The sequence below is a fragment of the Carassius carassius genome, chromosome 46 (assembly GCF_963082965.1).
Source record: "Carassius carassius chromosome 46, fCarCar2.1, whole genome shotgun sequence".
In the NCBI taxonomy this organism is placed as follows: domain Eukaryota; kingdom Metazoa; phylum Chordata; class Actinopteri; order Cypriniformes; family Cyprinidae; genus Carassius; species Carassius carassius.
This window is the reverse complement of record NC_081800.1, coordinates 2,571,131-2,590,360: the sequence shown is the minus strand read 5'-3', so window position 1 is coordinate 2,590,360 and position 19,230 is coordinate 2,571,131. Positions and strand designations below refer to the sequence as shown.

The window sequence follows — 19,230 nt, the reverse complement described above, 5'->3', positions numbered from 1 at the left end:
TAAAATTTAAAAAACGTCCCAACTTTTCCGGAATTCGGGTTGTAGACATTGCATCAACTTTTACAATGTTTCTCATAGTTATAATGTATTGTAAGTCTCGTATCTTGCCATTTGTCTGATGTTACTTTACGTAAAGCGCTCAAAGACCACTTATGAGAAATAATAATAATATTAATAATAAAAAACAATTCTCTCAAACAGCCATAAGATCAGATATCAGATCAGGTTAATGTGTAATATGACACATTTGCTTTTAACTATTTTTACTGTAATATCAGTTTGATTATTTTGATGGTACCCTTTAGAGAGCTGTTGATAAGTAACTCTGCAACTATATCAACTAGCAGTCATTAGAGTATTAATATGTCTGCTACTGTAAATATATGCTAACACTTTATTATGATGGTCAACCAACAAATAAACTGACTATAAGTGTCTATGCAAGTACATCATCTTATTCTACCAGACTACATTCTACCATTCTTGAGCATACTGATACTCTAATGAGAGTTAGTTGGCATGTAGTTGCAATGTCACTTATGGTCGATTGATTAAGTGGACCATCAAAATAAAATGTAACCATATAAAACAGAGTATTAAGCTCACATCAATTAATTAACATTTGTTCCACAGGAAACACTAAATTCACACTTAACATCCAACCACTCACAAGCTGTAGTAAGATATGATACAGTCCATTATACTGTAAATAAAGTAGATTTAATATGGTGTTGATTATGTGTTATAAATAATCATTCTCTTAAACTTATAACCACAAATGCGTAAGTATTATGATGTATTATAATTTTTTTATGATTAATTCATGAGTTGATATAATATATTATAATGTTTTTTATAATGCATTATGCATTCATTATAATGCCTTAAGAATACCCTTATGATGTAAGGCAAGTTTATTTATATAGCACATTTCGTACACAATGGCTATTCAAAGTGCTTTACATAAAAGAAGTCTTTAAGTAAAGCCCGACCCAGTTTTCCAGTCTCTCTAGTAGTATGTTATGATCGACAGTGTCAAACTTAGCACTGAGATCTAGCAATACCAGCACCGATATTTTGCCAGAGTCAGAATTTAAGGGAATATCATTTATTATCTTAATGGGTGCTGTCTCTGTGCTGTGATGCGGTCGAAAACCAGATTGGAAATTGTCCAGGTATCCATTTGAGTTTAAGTATTTGTTCAGCGGTTTAAAACGACCTTTTCTATAATTTTGCCTATAAAAGGAAGATGAGATATTGGTCTTAAATTGCCTCAAATGGTGTTATCAAGATTGCTCTTTTTCAGGAGGGGCTTAACAACTGCATTTTTCAGGGAGTTTGGACATGTCCCAGAAAGAAGTGATGCGTTCACCATTTCTAAGACATCTGCTTCTAAACACTTAAGCACACTTTTGAAAAAAGATGTGGGAAGTGTGTCAAGATAGCAGGTTGACGATTTTAGGTGCTGCACTATTTCTTCCAAAATTTGCTATCAATTGCTTAAAAAATAGACATAGTATCTTTTTGATATTGCGGCCGATGTCATTGCTGATATGAAGCCCCATATGTATTATAAATACAGGCTTCATAGAAAGTGTTATCAAACCCACAGCTTCATGAATAGTTGAGAGATGCTGCTTAAATAGGACTTACTGATATGCAATCATGCTCTCAAAAATGCATTCAAATAATCTTATCTGCCTCTCTTTCTGTGGGGGGAATGATGGAGACACGAATAAACAGGCATGACAGACAGAGTCCAGGGCGCTGATGAAGGAGAAAGGAGCCAGGGAGGAAACACGGAGGGGCCCGGAGCAGGAGGAGCCCAGCTAGACCCAGGCCACAGCCATGATGTCAACCCACTGTAGAGTCGATGGAGGGAGGAGCCATAGTGGAGGAATGGCTGCTGACCAGGGGGTGACCAACAGCGACGGAGCAGGTTGTGGAGGAGCCCGAGGTGGAGAGCCAACGAGCCAGGGGGATGCTGGGGATCCAGGGGGCCAGGATGGAGCCGAGGGCTCTGGCGATCAGGTGCGAGAGTCAACTGTCGTGCTGCCAGACGACAGCGGTGGAGGAGGCAGGAGCGGGTGGGTGGGTATCCGTGAGCCTCCGGGCTCTCAGGGCTGCCCTTGGGGATCAGAGCCCACTCCTGACTGGACTTGGGGACAGGGTCTCTCTTTCGGCCCTTTTGGACTGGGAAACAGGAGCCCACTCTGGGTAGGATGTGGGAACAGGTTATGAAGGAGGGCTGGATGTGACCAGCGGGGATGAAAGAGAGAAGGGGCAAGCTGTTTCCCAGTCTATAATGATCATGCTCACCCTCAGCCGCGGTGCAGGGGGCGGAGCGCCACTCCACACTCACACCATCCACGGCTGGCTCCTTGCAGCAAGCACGGTAGGCTGGGCTCTGGGAGTAGATCTAGTGACTGCATCCTCGGAAGTGACGTGAGAGGTGATCCTTATCTCACCAGAATCCACTCCACAAATGCAGCAAAATCCTCGAGGACAATCTTTGGACGACAGCGCTCTGCACTCAATGTTTAGACTGGTGACGAAGAACACACAGAGCCCATCGTCCGGGTAGCTGGTGATGTGTTCTAGCAGCAAACAACTGTCTAGTATGGTCCTTGAGAGCTTTGTCCCGCCGCTCCAGCAGGAGGAGGAGCTATTCGGGGTGAAGAAGGGCATCCATCCAGTTAAACACAATGGAAATAAAAACACTGAGAGAAAACGGGAAACAAAAATGGATGTGTAGACACATGGAGGTGACGGTTTAGTGTTGGGTCTGCTGTCATGAAGATGCTGTGGTAAGAACGATGGAGACACAGAGACACGTTCAACAGTCTTTAATGCTTGAATCACAGGGGAAAATCCACAACAGAAACACGGGAAACACACAACATCCAACAAGTAGACCCAACAAAAACAAACTGAACAGACTGGAGCTTTTCAATCAGAGCAATCAGGAGAACTCAGGTGCATGGAATGAGTCAATAAACTGGTACACAGACCACATGGGGAGGGAAAACACAACTAAACCAGTCCAGGGGCATGACACTATCTGTATCTGATTTAATAACGGTTAACATAACTGATAAAAAATATACTGTTATTTTCACCCTTCCAAACAAGAATCGACAGTGACACATTTAACTTTTTAACGTTGATAACCTAAGCTTGGCATATTGCATGTCTTGCAATAAAAAGTAAATGTAATGCCCACCTATAGCTGACTTAAATAAAAGAAAAGAACACATTTATCTATTATTATTATTATCTGATCAGGAGAAGATACCTGCTCAAGGGCTCTTATGTTTATATTTACTTTTAGCCAAAGCAACCAGCATTGCATTGAAAATATGGTATTTTCTAGTCATGTTCATACATTACCTGAGGTGGAACCCATGATTCAGGCTTTGCTAGCACCTTACTTTACTGATTGACCTGATTTACAAGGTCGGAGAGAGCAAGCCAGCATCATATTAATACAAAAGATGACCCAGAATGATCATCCACTTCCTGCTGCTGCCTCATGATGGTTTTCAACTTACAGTAACCAATTATTACGTGTTTATTTTATGTATTCTGTGGTTCATGGACATTTGCCATCCCGTTTTTTTCTGTTCCTGTAGCTCATCCGATACAGGTCCCTACTAAGTTTCCATTATTTCCATTATGGATTCGATTTTTAAGAAATATAGAGTAATCCACTGTAAAACAACCTTTCCTTAATGGAGTCTTGGTTCCTCCCAGTGTCGTCTTCATAAGAAAACATCTGTCTATAAAGCTGCTTTGGGACGATATGCATTGTGAAAAGTGCAAATGTTGTGCAATAATTTCCAATTAGGTGCTTTATATTAATATGAAGCTTTCCAAATGAATTGTTAAAAAATACAACTGAAAGCATACCAAGTATTTTGCTAAAAGAAGAAACTAATTTAAACTTCTCAATGTGACGATTTCACAAAAAAAATGGGGCACACATTTTGCAAGTTTTTTCTCAACGAACATGTTTTCTCGTTCAAAAACTAAAATTGCAATATTGACATTAGCACAAAAACTTCAAATCAGGATTTTGACATTATTTTGATCATCATGTTCATCATCATTAACGTTATGCATATATAAATGAACATTATGTTATGGATGAGGAGGCACTACACCAGCAAGGAGGTCGATTTACATCAACTAACTATGAACACACACACACACGTCCTCTACACTGCAAGAGAAACATTCACAACATAAACCTTCATCCCTTCATTTGCATAAAGTACAAATCAACATTAAAAATAGAATTTACATTACACGCTCTTTACTCTCTCAACTTATGTGTTTGTTTCTACTCAACACAGTTGTACAGTTACGGTAGAATATAATCTTAATAAATTACATCATCATATACAAATATGACAGCGTGGACCCACACGCATTTATACAGGTATGGTACATAGTGATTTCATCGCAGTCAAAACCAAATTAATACAATATGGTACCTATGCATTACAGTGTTATTTTTTCAAAGCGTTGATCTTTAGTTACCCAACATTAACAATAACACTATTATTTTCTATACATAAACAACTCATACACACTGATTATAATAAAGAGGATACTCCCCAATACGACAAGCCCGATATGTGTACCCTTCGTACTTCTTTTTGTGTACATATTACAGAATACTTTAACAATCCGAGGTCTTTTTTTTTCTCTTTTCTTTTTTCTAGACTGAACAGTTTTAGACAAATCACAAAGGTGCTGGGGGATCTTTCCTCTGAATGTACTATTCATTTTTTCACTCCCATACTAAACCCCATGAACGATGCACATCCACATATTCACAATTTAGTTTGAGTGATGCCACCTAGAAACAAATTTCAATAACAGGCACGTGAGAATCACGGCTTGTATTATCAGAATCATAGCTTACCATCATATAGACTTCAGCAGTGAGAGGAATAAACACAAAGGGTTCCCAAAAAGTATTTGGACACTTGAGTCACACTTAAAAAATTTGATGGCTTAGACAATAAAAATGTCAAAATCCTGCACATGGTTTTAACCATCTATCTGACAAACCTATAACTACTTTTTGTGAAATTTTTGCTTGAAAAGTGTACTTGTGCTATCATTCTTTCAAGTATATGAAGTGGTTTGATATATATTTTAATATAAAAATGGAAACTGTCATCATTTACTCTCCATCAAGTTGTTCCAAACATAAGAAGATACTTTGAAGGATCTGTGTAACCGAACAGTTGACTATGTTGCCTATGGAAGTCAGTTAGCTAATGTTAATTGTTTGGTTACACATGTCCTTCAAAATGTGCTCTTTTTTGCAGTCAACAGAAGAAAGAAACAAAAGGTTTGGAATAACTTGAGGGAGAGAAAATGAATGGGTGAACTATCCCTTAAAGTGTCCAAATACTTTTTGGCTCACTGTACAGTATGTTGCCTGCAAATCATAGTTTGGCATCATGTTTCAGCTTTTATTTTAGTATTTCAGAAAGATTTTTATACGCTCTTAGTTAACAGGCCATGAAACTACATAGAATCAGTTAATCAGTTGTGAATATAGATAACAGTAGCTTTTGAGCTCGATGCATGTGGATGTACAGGGGTGGAATTCACTGATGGATTTAGCTTTGCATACAGTAAGTAGCCCAAATAAAGCATAGGAAACATTCATGTCCATCTGAAGAACCTTAATTTGGTATCAAGAGGTGACCATGAACAGATGCCAAATATAGATAATGCTGATACAAGACCTTCTTTAACATGATTTTGAGAACAAGAGATGACTGTGCATTGATCAACCAGTTAGACATTTTGGGCTATGTTCAGAACAACATGCTTGCTTATCATATGCATACTGGGAAAAGTACACAAAGTTCATAAATGCATGGAATACCTGGATGATTTTGTTTATTTACAACATAGCACGGACCCCGTTATGCAATGTGCAGCTTGATGAATAAAAAAACCACGGCTTTAAATAATTCAATTGAAGTATCATTCAATTGAAATTCAAGACTGATTGTATTATGTCATGATACCTGGATGCCACTTGCATGCAATAATAGATCTTAGCCAGGTTAGACACCACGTTGAATTTAACGAAGCTGTGAGGGATAGACTTACAGTCTTTACAATGGCACACACTGTATGAAGGTCCTAGATCGTGTCATTTTGCCGAATCACAACTTTCAAAACACTTTGGAGTTTTTGTCTACTGAATGTTTTTCGTAAAGATGTTGTTAAACACCAATACAATCCCTCACAGTCTCGGTTTCATTCCTGTCAAAAATTAAATACACTACCCTGACGGAGGTCTATTGCATGATTCTGTTGTAGCGTAATGCTCACTGTTTCACATGCTATCTTCAATAATAGTTTGCGGTATCCATACTGCTGCTTAGGTAGTATTCTGTTCTGAACATAGCCTGAGATTGCCGTCACTTCCAGGTGAGAGGTTAACATGAGTCTGCTGCCCTCTGTGGTCACTGTGGGAACTGCATACAGTACAGATGGCCTGAGGAATCAACGGCTACATGCTCCATAGCACATGCTGCTATGTATAAAGACACAGACATCAAGAGAACGATACCTAATATAATAATCAGCGCAACGAGGCATAGACCGGTGGTGAGAGTAAGAGAAAAACCGAATAGCCCGTTGTGAGTCATTTTCTGTTTAACACGTGACACTGGACGAGTACCCCATAACTGCACACCGACTCCATTTGATGAACTTTGAACTAAAATACAGCAGCGTGGCCACATGGATATCTGTTCAGCAGGATATTATGCTAATGTCAGTAATAGAATTTCAAATCACATTTAATCTGCACATATAATGTGTGTAGCCTGTACTTGCATAACTGATGGGTCATTTCTTTGTTTGTTTGTATGTATGTATATACTTTTTAAATATTTGCAAATAGATATTAGTAGTGAGCAAGCTCTTCCTCTCCTCCCAGATAAGATCAATATATACATTGTGGTTTTCTTTACTAAGATTTTTGGATTTTAAACAAGACTGCATTGCACATCTTCAGGGAAAGTCGTTCACGTTAAGTCTTTGGCATTTTTGCCATGTCGATCGATCGGACAATCAGAGCTGCCTCCAAAGGTGTGTTGTCCTCCAGTCAGGTGATCAGATTTCCTCAACGTAGTTGGCCGGGTATAAGCCTGTCTGGCCACTGTCCATACGACCTCTGCACCAGCCCTGGTCATCTTCCTCTTCGATCTTTGTTAACTCATCACCTGTGGGTGACACAGAGTCCAACTGAGATACCCAACGTATAGTCATGACGTATAGTCAAAACATCATGCGGTGTGTGGATGTCTTCATTTTCATCATTTACATGAATCCTTCACTCGTTCCAAACCTGTATGAGTTTCTTTCTTCTGTTGAACACAAAATAAGATATTCTGAAAAATCTTAGTGTCCGAACAGTATTTTTGTTTCCTACTATGGGAGTCAATGGTGCCCATCAACTGTTCAGATACTAAAATTTTTCAAAATATCTTCTTTTCTGTTCAACAGAAGAAAGAAACTCATAAAGGTTTGGAAAAAGTGGGGGGTGAGTGAATTGTGAAACAGTTTTCAACAACTTATTCAGCAAAAACTAAACTATGTTTTTGCTCTAGTCTGCCTTAATGATATAGTGATGATCTTACATCATTTATTTTTCTTTGCTGTACTTCACCTGCTTTGAAGCTTAGCTCATCCTGCTCTTGGCCTTCGTAGTCGTAGAGGGCTCGCACCCGCACTCCTCCTCTGCTGCTCGAGTCTTCCTCAAAAGAGTTCGCTCCGCCGTTCGTCTCGTTGCCCGAGTAGCCCGCGGGCTGCTCGTCATCTGACCATTCTGTGGAGTACGCCTGGTTCTTTTCATAGCTGCTCACACTAATCAAAGACAGGGCACACATGCTGTTAGCAGGAACCATTCCACCTTAGTTTGTGCACTTGTACAGCTATAAATTAAAACCACAAGTTTTACAGCCAGATGCCAACAGAACTTTTTGAAGTTTGGCTTTTTGGAAAACCATCTATGTGCATCATGTCTCAATCAATCAATCAATCAATCAATCAATAAATCAATCAATCAGTGCTCTGGGGCTGAATTATAATGAATGGTCACAATACATGATGTTTTTACTTGAGATTTAAATGTGCACAATACTGTGAACACTACGATCATTTTTAAGTGCTTTTTAGTTTGTCCATTTAGACTTAGATTAAGCGTCCAGTGTAACCCCTGCCAAAGTAAATAAAAATAGCTATTTAATTACCACAGGGTATGCATAATATATCTGGCAAAATTACAAATAAAATTAAATGTTTTAAATATCATGATTTATAATGCATCCGCTCAGTCAAATTAAAAGTCCTGAAAATCCTGTTGATAATTTGCTATAATGCGTTCATCATAATTTTAAGACAGGGCTGTTATTACTGAAATAAAAGAGATATCAAATTATTATTATTATTTTCATTTAGTTGGATATCTGGCATATCTGCCAGCTCAGAAAAGCTGAAAAGAAAAAACGCAGCCATTTCATTATTGGCTAATGAGTCTGAAACCGCCACATGCATTTCAATCTGCAGCAGGTTTCTAGTAAATATATATTTGAATAAGACCACCTCAAAGCCATATATGGAGTCCAAGGCAGCAATTGACACCTATGCCCCACGGAAGAGAAGGGCGAGGTCAGCAGAGCTCATTAACATTTAAAGAGACATGCACCAAAATGGCTCGCTGTGAACAGAGCTGTTTTTGACAAGATAAAAACGGTGTTGTTTTACACGACCATTGAGGTTTTATATTATATTTTATATGAGGTTGTATAGTTTTATATTTATATAACTCAGCGTAATAATACCTACAACCTTTTATTCTCTAAAAAAAACATATAGTCAACTCAACTCAGGAACCCTGTACAGGCAGAATGTTTTTTATTTTTTTGTATTTTTTTTAAATCAGAATAGAGTTCTCTGTTGAACTCCACAGAATCCATTTTTTTTAAAGCGTGAAGATGACAGCAATCCTCCTCTAAAAAGAGAGCACTGTAGATCAGTGTTGTGGGTACTCTAATTACTTTTTTCCTGAAATGTGTAACTTAACGCGTTAGTTTCGTGCGTAAGTAATCAGTAACTTCGTTATTTTTTAAAAAAAGTAATCCGTTATTTTAAGGAAAGGAAAATCCCGACTGCAGCCTGCTTTTTGTCAGACAGTAGGCCTAGGTCTACTGTGCCACCTGCGGATGTATCAGCGGAGCCGAAGCTCTGTGATCGTAAAGTCAATGGCTGTGGAAGCCGCTGGGGAAGGCAGAGATGATGTCTGACCTGCCGCGGTCTCCTGGTTGACCTGCATGCTCTGTGTTCGGAGTAGCAGGAGCGACTCCATCTGGCTTCTTCTTTTCTCTCTTGGCAACAGCATTGGTGGCTTCTGGGTTATATTCCTGAGAGGAGCACATTCAGAAAAGAAAATCAGTATTTCACTATAAACACCAACTGAACATTCCCATTTTTTTTTTTTCAGGAAAAAACTAAGTTCATTTAACATGCCAGTGTACACAGTAAAGAAGAGAATAGTTTTCCCTGAATCTGTGTTGATAACCTGAAACTACTTTATAAAAATGATGAAACATATAGTTTTGGAACATTCTTTTTTTAATCTAATTTAACATCGTTTTAAAAAATGGTTTAAGAAAATCAACTTCTAGATGGCAGAAATCATGCAATTAACCCTTTCATTAAAGCCTTACTGGGATTTAAAATCCTGTGACTACTTTGACATGTGACAATTAACCCTTGGTTCCTGTATCTTTTAAATAAACCCAGAAACCTTAAAAAGCCACAAGACTGATAAAGCTTTTTTTTTTTTGTTCATTAAAATGTGTGTACCTCAAACTGGGGCCAGTTCATATGCATGCCAGGACCGTGATTATTACTGAACCACTTGAGATCCTCTTGTGTGTTGGCGGCCAGAATGGTGCGTTCAAACTCACGGTACACGGACGAATAGCTAGAACATGAAACAACACACACAAACTCATGAGTGGGCTCTGACAAGTACACCTAAACTAGACTAAACATGAACTAGACAACTGTATTGGAAAGAACTGCGGAAGAAACATGAGCCACTGGGTTCATTCAAAGTAACTGATGACATTAAATAGACAGCTAATACATTCATGAACACACCATCTCAGTGTATAATGACTTATATTACATCACCAAATCACTATTGTGTTCTTCAAGAGACTATATTATTACCTAAAATGAAAAAATACACAATTGACAGACTGTAAAAGAACAATGCTGTAAATTGAATGTGAGCAGCTCAGATCATTTGATCACAAATGAGATCTGGATTTGGTTTTGGTCTCAGCAAAAGCTATTATCTTTGTGACTGTGGGGTTTACACCGACTTTTGGTTCTCGGTGAGGTTTAGGTGACGTTTGATGTCCAGGAGGACCTCTTTGAGGAAGGTCAGTCGCTTGACCTCGTGCTGCTGGCATTGGTCAAACACCAGCTCCATGGACTCCATGTACTGCGGTGTGCACTTCGACAACTCATCCAGAGACTTCTCGTACTTCTCCTTCGCCTGCAGCACACACACAAACACACAGCATGGGACACAGTCAACATTAAAAAAGAATACGAAGCTAAGTTGCACAAAAGTACCTCTGAATATGCTATTTCTGTGCTTTAAACATGGCCATAGATGAAAATCACATCACCAGTGTGGATCAATCCAAGAGCATTTAGAGCAAATACTTGAATGTGTTTCATCATAGTTTCGCGCACCTTCTGCACGTCCTGTTTGCATTTCTCAGTCTTCTCGTGGAGTTTCTTCTGCTGGTCAGGAGTCGCGGACGCATCTGCCTCACGGGCTGCAGCCAGTTTCTCCTCTTTACATGCCATGTGATAGGTCTTCTTTGCCGTCTCCATCTGCAGCCAGACATGCAACACTTTAACTAAGCGCAATGCTGCAAATGAATGGATGAAGCTTAGAGAAGGGTTAGTTTAACTGACTGTTATAACAGAGTCAGGCTCAGTTTTTTAGGACACTACAATGCTTTCAAGAGTTGTCCCAAACCAGCTTGCATCCTTCCAGGCTTTACATATTTTAAAGTATCATAAAAGTAGACTATGTAAACATAATGTAAGCATAATACGTACATCAGCTGAATATTAAATATGCATTTAAATTGCTGATATGCATCATTTACATGCATATTAATGGAATCATCCCATGAAGGTACAGAATTTACATAATTAAAATCATATTATGTGTACCTCTTTGAGTTTCTTTGCCCAGGGTTTCTGGGCTTTCTTGAAGCCCTCCTCTGCCTCTTTGGTTTCCTTGAAGCCACCGATTATCTGTCTGTGGTACGAGTCTTTCTGCCAGTTCTTCACCTTCTCGACATCCTCGTTCATCAGACCGTTCTTCACCTCCTGATGAAGTTCACTCACCTTATCGGCCTCTGTCATCATGGCTAACCAGGCCCGCTCCACAGAGCCGTACTGAGGCCCTGGCCACACACACACACACACACACTATCAGGAATGCATATAATAATATACTAAGATGACTACTTTATTTGCATGATTTACATCACAGGTGGCTTTTTCCAGAAACAGTTCTGAAAAATGTAAATAACTGCTTGAAAAACTCTTGAGGATGAAGAAAGAAGCTTTAGATTTCGGACCTTTCTCGATCAGTTGCCTCCACCTTTTGGACCATTCAGTGAGCTGCTGGCTGTAGGACTTCTCAATCTTGGCACGCTCCTGAAGGCAGCTCATCAGATCATTGCAGAGTCGATGACCGTCGTCAGTTCTCTTCACAGCACGCTTATAATTTCCCACCTAAGAAATCATATTACATAGAACTTGATACACAATTCTGCTCAAAAGTTTACATAACCCATGTACAATCAGCAAGATGATATTCTGAAAATTACATTTAGTACTGCTCTGATGAAGCTGTTTGACATAACAGATATGCTTACCATTTAACACTTTGGGGTCGCTAAGATACTGTATTTTGAATGTTTTTGAAAGAATTCTCTTCTGCTCACCAAGACTGCATTTATTTATTTGATGAAAAATATACATAACATGATAATATGTGACTCTTTCTGTGAAAAGTGTGAAGTCTAATCTCAAAATTTGATTTCAACCATTAATTTCACTATGATTCCAATCTTTGACATGGTCTTAGTCAGTAATAAAGATATCAATGTTACTTTTTCACAGAATGTTCTTTACCTTATGAACAATAAATCAACAAAAAACGACTTTAGCTGGGTTTTCACAGACAGGGTCACATATAATCATGGCATTTTCCCCCAAAATGTTTGGAGTTACTCATATAGGAACACTATACAGTGTACCATTCCCCTGGTGCCTGCAGGTGGCATCAGAAAGGAAAGAGTGCGGGCGATAAGAGGGGGGTGGGACTCATTCATTCTGGTGCATGTGAGGTTACGCAATGACTGCCACAGCTCTGTGTCCGAGCACTCCTCCAGCTCTAATCCTGGATGAAAACCAATGTGTCCTCACTGCAGTTATGTCAACAGGAATTTATAAACAATACAGGTTATATGAATACATAAAATGATTGAATATTGTCAAATGCTGAAAAATACTGACATAAAGCTCTAGAGGGCAATATATGGTGCAGGGGTCTCCAACACATCGCTGGAAAGCTACCAGTAGCTCGTGGCCTGATTGGAGGGAGCTCTCCAAGACATAATTTTCATCTAATCAGAGTGAGCTAATATAGACAGGTGTCCCACCCCTCCAATGCAAATTATATATCTTTGTGTTGACTTGAGGTTATTTTAATCATCCCATTTCGCATTTTAATCATCATTAAATCTGTATTTGATCATAACGATTGGAAAAACTCACGGTAAATACTGAACTGCTCAGCCTTAAGCAAAGTTAGAAAGAGTCTTATGCAGAGTAGGTTTCGTTTTGTGTGAAAACTTGACTGAATTAAGGCAGACTGCTGAGAGAAATGTATGATTGAATTAATTCTATGAATGCATTAGGGGAAACCGACCGTCTTCAGAAAAGTGTTGATGGCATTTTCTTTTCATATTCCCATGTGAAATGCATAATTAAGCAGTGTTTATAAGTACAGCACTGCTTTGTTTACAGCGGTTACCAGGAAACAGTTTTATTTCGGCTGTTCCATATGCGCCACCTGCTGTCAGACAGTGGACTTACATTTTCATTCAGCCGTCTGCAGTTTGTGTTCAGACCAAAGCAACACTAGGCCAAAGGTTTGTTGTAAATATTAACCAGTCGATGGTAAATAAAAAAAAATGTTTATCTTATGTTTTTAACATAAAACTTGTTTTAATTATTTTCATGAAAAAAGAGTCAGTACTTTTTTAACTTATCAAATTAAGTTACGATTCACCTTCATATTCTGGTTACCTATACAAAGTTGTATTAAGCTGTATCAACTAAAAAATAATGAACTACTTTTTGTGAACATTTTAAGGCAATTAGTTTCTGTTGTTTTCTTAGTATACTCAACTTATTACATTTTGCAGTGTAGTATTCCATTCTGAACAGCCTTTAGAGTAAAGTCCTTCTTCTAGACAGGTTATATCTCATGTTCAGTTACACTGACCTTCACACAAGCTCTGATGAGTCATATAAGCCTGTAAATAAAAACCCATAGTAGCCCAATAAGTCAGACGTGAATCAGGCACTTCCAACGCTTTCAGACTGCAGTCAGGATGCAGGTGCTGCTCTGAAACTCAATAGACCTTGGGCTGGAGAATCGACTTAAAAACTGTTCAAAAACACACAAAAATCTTGGTCTACATCGCTAACTGAGCACTGATTGAATATGCGATTACTTTGACCTAATACTGACATGATGTTAAGATTGTAATGCTGCCAGAGCCTCATAAAGGGTGATGTTAAGAGCTCTGGCAACATCACAGGAGCCGACAGTGTCATCTAAATAGAGCTCATTGAGAGCTTTCTGGCAGATTGTGATACTGTGAACACAGCATCCTCCTGTTTTCCAACCAGAGCTGGCTAAAAAACAACACAACTATTGATGACCGGCTGAATAACTTAGCAATGCAACATTTAAAGGAAGGAAATGGTGGTCTTTGTACCTCCCAAAAGCTGTCCATGGCCTCATCAGCGACAGCGGATTCATCGTAAGAGCCAGACATGGTGCTGGGTGATGTGAGGCAAGACTGAACACGTCTGCAGAAAAGCGGACTTCCTCAAGCACTAAAGAGAGAGAGACAGAGACAAATTAATGTATGAATGACATTGCACTCGAGAATAAAAAATAAAAACTGGCAAATTCATGAAAAAGCATAAGCAAAATTTACACAAACATATGTCTGAAATTAGAAAACACTAGATGTCATATTCAAAATAAAGAAGCCAAATATTAGAATATGTAACATTTTTCATGGCCAACCAGATTTTTTTTTTCTGTTTGTTGGTTTGTTTTTTGTGCTAGTATGCAATATATTGGTTATCAGCAGAATGAACAACGCAGTGCTAACAACATAATGTTATCAGTGATGATGCTCAGTCATAGTTCAAGATGAAGAACACTTCATGAGCCTCACCGTTGTTTATCAGAGTTTATTGAAAAAAATCAGACAAGGACTTTTAGAAATCAGACAGTCAAGAGGTAAAATGAAGTAGAGACGGTTTCTTTGACATTCATGCATTTGCTTGTGAAAAGGAAGTGTGTTTAGTTATAATGAATGTGCACTTGTAGTTTACTTTAAATGTTGAAAGCATTTTAAAAATGTTTTTGCATATATAATATTAATGAGATAAATGATTGCTTAAGTGTATTTCAAGAGACACTTTCATGATTGTTTCTTAAATATTAAAAATATGTTTTTAAATTTAAAAAGAGCACTTATAATAATGCCAAATTAACTTTTGCCATGTTTTAAAGCAGTTATTTTACATTAAAAACACTTATTTTAATGTGTTGACTGACATACTAAAGTGCATGTAAAGTTATTTTAACAGTAGTGTTTTCCCCAATATTACTTTTAGAGGTCATATATTTCAAATGTACTAAATTGTACACTTTAACCTAAAAAAAGACTATTGAAAGTAATCATGAAATTACAAATGAAGATGAAACAAGCCCTTATTATTTCAACTAATTGCATTTCATATACATTTAAACTAAAACATTTTCATTTTGGAAACCATTTGCAACATTCATATTGCAAATAATATGCAACTAAATATAAAAAAAAAAACTTTACATTCAGTTCATAGTCAAGTCAATATTCTACATTCAAAGTTAATTATTTCCATACTAAATACTTTTTAAAAGTTTACTTCTTTTTCACGAGGGTTTGACAGATGTGTAAATCCAAAGCAGCTCTGCAGTTTAGAAAGGTAAATATTTTAGCACTTAATGACTTCCCTGGGAGTCAAACCCATGATCTGATGCGCTGCTCTAGTGTTTGAGCTTCAGAAACACTCGTTTGACTGAGTCTGCTGACTGTGTGCAACAAAACCTAGAAATGCTGCTTCCTGCTACTTCATTAACACATTTACCACAAATTATTTATCAGTGGAAAACAAACTGTTGTGTATACTGTAAATAATATTTACATCAATAAACCAGAACCTGTGTGACCTGCTCTACTAGTCTACAACATGGGCTTCACAAAGCTAGAAGTATAGCTGAAACAAATATACATTGATATCACAGTAAACCTGGACCCCTGAGCAATGGGAAAGTGAATTTGGTTTAATGAGTCTTTAACCCAGTTCCTAAAAACCCAAATTCCTTAAGCCCACGATGTCTAATGACACATACTGAGCACAACAGAGGACCCATAATGACACAGACAGCCATCTGGCAAGAGTCTTCAGGTTTCATCGTGGCTTTATAATAGCCAAGTAATATGAAGCATTTAACATTAAAAAAGCATTAATGATGTCTGCCCTACAAAAAAAAAAAAAAAAAAAACTTGATTCACTGAAGAGTAATTCATTACCAGAAAGGTTAAGACAAATACATAATTGAACATAAATGGATGGTTCATTGAGAATCTCTATATTAAGTTCTTAAAAAGCTCTTTTCTTCATGAACAAGAGCAACTGTACACTAAACAAAACTTATTAGACTATAAACCGTTTACACTGAATCAGTTCTTAAATCTTAAACTTTATTTTGCTCAGCTCACTGTCAGATTACCTAGTTTTTTTTGCATCAACATACAGTCTTACTGATTTGAATTAGAATTGCCCATGAATCATGTCATTAAAAACTATATCAATTTCACTAATATTATGTGTCAAATTCATAAAAATTTAGATGAAACCCCATGTTACACGGCAGACATGAAGATGAATGACTCATACATTACATATCTCATTTATGATTACTCAGTCAGCATTTAAATATTATATCATAGAAACATTGAGGCGATCATGTTAAGAGATTATTTTCATCTCTTTTAAAAGGAAACAAACATAACCCAAAGAAATGTATTCTTAAGTGAAGTGACATTCAGCCAAGTATGGTGACCCATACTCAGAATTTGTGCTCTGCGTTTAACCCATCCGAAATGCACACACACAGAGCAGTGAACACACACACACACTGTGAACACACACCCGGAGCAGTGGGCAGCCATTTATGCTGCGGCGCCCGGGGAGCAGTTGGGGGTTCGATGCCTTGCTCAAGGGCACCTGAGTCGTGGTATTGAAGGTGGAGAGAGAACTGTACATGCACTCCCCCCACCCACAATTCCTGCCGGCCCGGGACTCGAACTCACAACCTTTCGATTGGGAGTCCGACTCTCTAACCATTAGGCCACGACTATTCCTGTATTCAATACAGTGGCTAAATTAATGAAAAATAAAGCATCAACAGGTGTTGACATTTCCCAACATCACTTTATAAACTACTTTACCTCCAAGATCGATACTATTAGCCATAAACCATGTTGCTGTCAGCTACAGTATCACATCAGACAGTGCACTATAGACCCCCTGAGGAACAGTTCCACTCATTCTCTACTATTGGAGAGGAAGAATTGTATAAACTTGTTAAATCATCTAAACCAACAACATGTATGTTAGACCCTATACCATCTAAGCTCCTAAAAGAGGTGCTTCCAGAAGTCATAGATCCTCTTCTGACTATTATTAATTCCTCGTCATTAGGATATGTCCCCAAAACCTTCAAACTGGCTGTTATTAAGCCTCTCATCAAAAAACCACAACTTGACCCCAAAGAACTAGTTAATTAAAGATCGATCTCAAATCTTCCTTTTCTGTCCAAGATACTGGAAAAGGTGGTATCCTCACAATTAGCCTTTCGCCGAGCCCCGCCCCCCTTAGTTACTGTTGCTACTTCCGACAAACAAATGGTCAAACACGACCAGCGCAACAGATTGCCATGACGGGAAGAGGTATACCCGTGCGTGTCAGTGACCTTTTTTGTAGTAATACCTCCGCGATATCCTCCAGATCGAGGCTAAAGGGGTTACAGTATGCCGTGGAGGGGAAAAAACGAGATCTGAGAAACACCATGACCTGTACCTCAAATGTAACCAGCACAGCCTTGTGTACCAGTCATGCTCTTGCACTGCCGGGAAAGTTCTCTTTCATATGTTATGGTCTATTAATTGTCTATTGCGAGTAGCTATTTTTATTATTATCTTGGTGAGTAAAGGTTTTAAAAATGATAACTAAATACTAATTAAATCTTAAATGCATAATGTAGACATATATGCTAGCCTATATAGGCTAATGTTGGCATTATTCTTTTATTAAATTTCAGCTGCTATGGCGAAGCAAATAAGGCAGAGTCTTTATCTTAATTAATTTCGTTATTGCCAAATACCCATCTTAATTTAGAATTTATCTTAATTAAAATTTCTAAGAAAGACTCATTTTTATTGGTGCGTTGGCCTATTTATAGGCTAAATGAGTCTTTACCTAGGGCTATTTAGAGTTCTGAGATGTTACGATGTCACAGAGGACTTATTTTATTTCTTTGTTCAAACTTCCAAGTGGCCTATTACGTTAGTCATGTATAAATTATGTTAAAACATGTATAAATGACTCATTCTTGACAAAAGGCAAAAGAGCTGCATGTGTGCGCACATTTGAATAATGTTGGGCTGTAAACGGGTTCGGGCTTTTAAAAAGCTGTCAATCAAAATGTACTTGTCTGGCTCGGGCCGAAATCGGTCGGGCTCGGGTCCTGTCGGGCCTAACTTTTAAGGCCCGATTACAGCTCTATTCTAGTGTCCGATTTACAAACGCTGTGGGCGCACCGCTTCACCATCTTGCTTGGAGTCAAAGTTTGTCGGAACTGCCTCACATAGTAACGGTTGCCTTACATAGTAACGGAACATAATTAGCCGGCGAAGGGCTAATTATGTTCCATCTTAGAGAAAAATGGTATCTGTGAGGATTTGTACTTATCTTACCACCATCAATTTCGTAGCAGTGAATGAAGAGGTATCATATCTATCATAAGTGCAGTATGGAGTACCTCAAGACTCAGTACTAGGGCCATTACTTTTCACACTTTACATGTTACCCTTGGGAGATATCATCAGGAAGCATGGTGTTAGCTTTCACTGTTATGCCGATGACACTCAGAGAAGCATACCAATTAAAAAAATTAATGGAATGCATAGTCAATATAAAAACCTGGATGAGGAAAATTTCTTACTGCTAAATTCTGTGTTGTGATATTCTGCATGTAATAACCTAGAATGCTGTCTAAGACTTGATGGCTGCTCTGTCAATTCTTTGTCATCAGTTAGGAAACTAGGTGTGCTATTTGATAGCAATCTCTTCTTTGAATGCCACATTTCTTTCATTTGTAAAACTGCATTTTTCCATCTCAAAAATATATCTAAATTAAGACCCATGTTATCAATGTCAAATGCAGAAAGGTTAATTCTGTCAGGACAGATAAGGACCCAAGAGAGGATGAGGCTGAAAATGGTAACTTTATTAACAGAAGGAACGTCCTAACGTCCAAAAAACAAAAAACCCAACTCGGGAAAAAACTCAGTCTTAACTTCCAACTGCACAGCGGGCAAGTCATGCGCTCAACCTCCGAGAGCGCCAGGAGAGGAGGAGCAACAAATCCAAAACGGTAGGCAGGAGAATGGTTGAACAGACAAGGGGTCAAGCGAGGTGCAGACAGAGCTGAGAACGGCGGGC

The 19,230-nt window shown here is 38.3% G+C and overlaps 1 protein-coding gene across 2 annotated transcripts in view; it reads right to left on the bottom strand.

Moving 5' to 3' along the window:
- Nucleotides 1–6,375: 6,375 nt before the first annotated feature.
- Nucleotides 6,376–19,230, bottom strand: part of LOC132129282 (protein kinase C and casein kinase substrate in neurons protein 1-like) — a 55,615-nt gene continuing 42,760 nt past the window's right edge. For both annotated transcript variants that reach the window (XM_059540808.1, XM_059540809.1), the window contains exons 2-10: nt 14,157–14,277; nt 11,721–11,877; nt 11,308–11,543; nt 10,816–10,959; nt 10,437–10,612; nt 9,910–10,030; nt 9,349–9,464; nt 7,712–7,908; nt 6,376–7,265 (exon numbers count right to left, since the gene is read on the bottom strand). In XM_059540808.1, the coding sequence (XP_059396791.1) occupies nt 7,156–7,265; nt 7,712–7,908; nt 9,349–9,464; nt 9,910–10,030; nt 10,437–10,612; nt 10,816–10,959; nt 11,308–11,543; nt 11,721–11,877; nt 14,157–14,216 (1,317 nt within the window). In that variant the 5' untranslated portion in view covers nt 14,217–14,277 and the 3' untranslated portion in view covers nt 6,376–7,155. The remainder of the gene's footprint in view (nt 7,266–7,711; nt 7,909–9,348; nt 9,465–9,909; nt 10,031–10,436; nt 10,613–10,815; nt 10,960–11,307; nt 11,544–11,720; nt 11,878–14,156; nt 14,278–19,230) is intronic.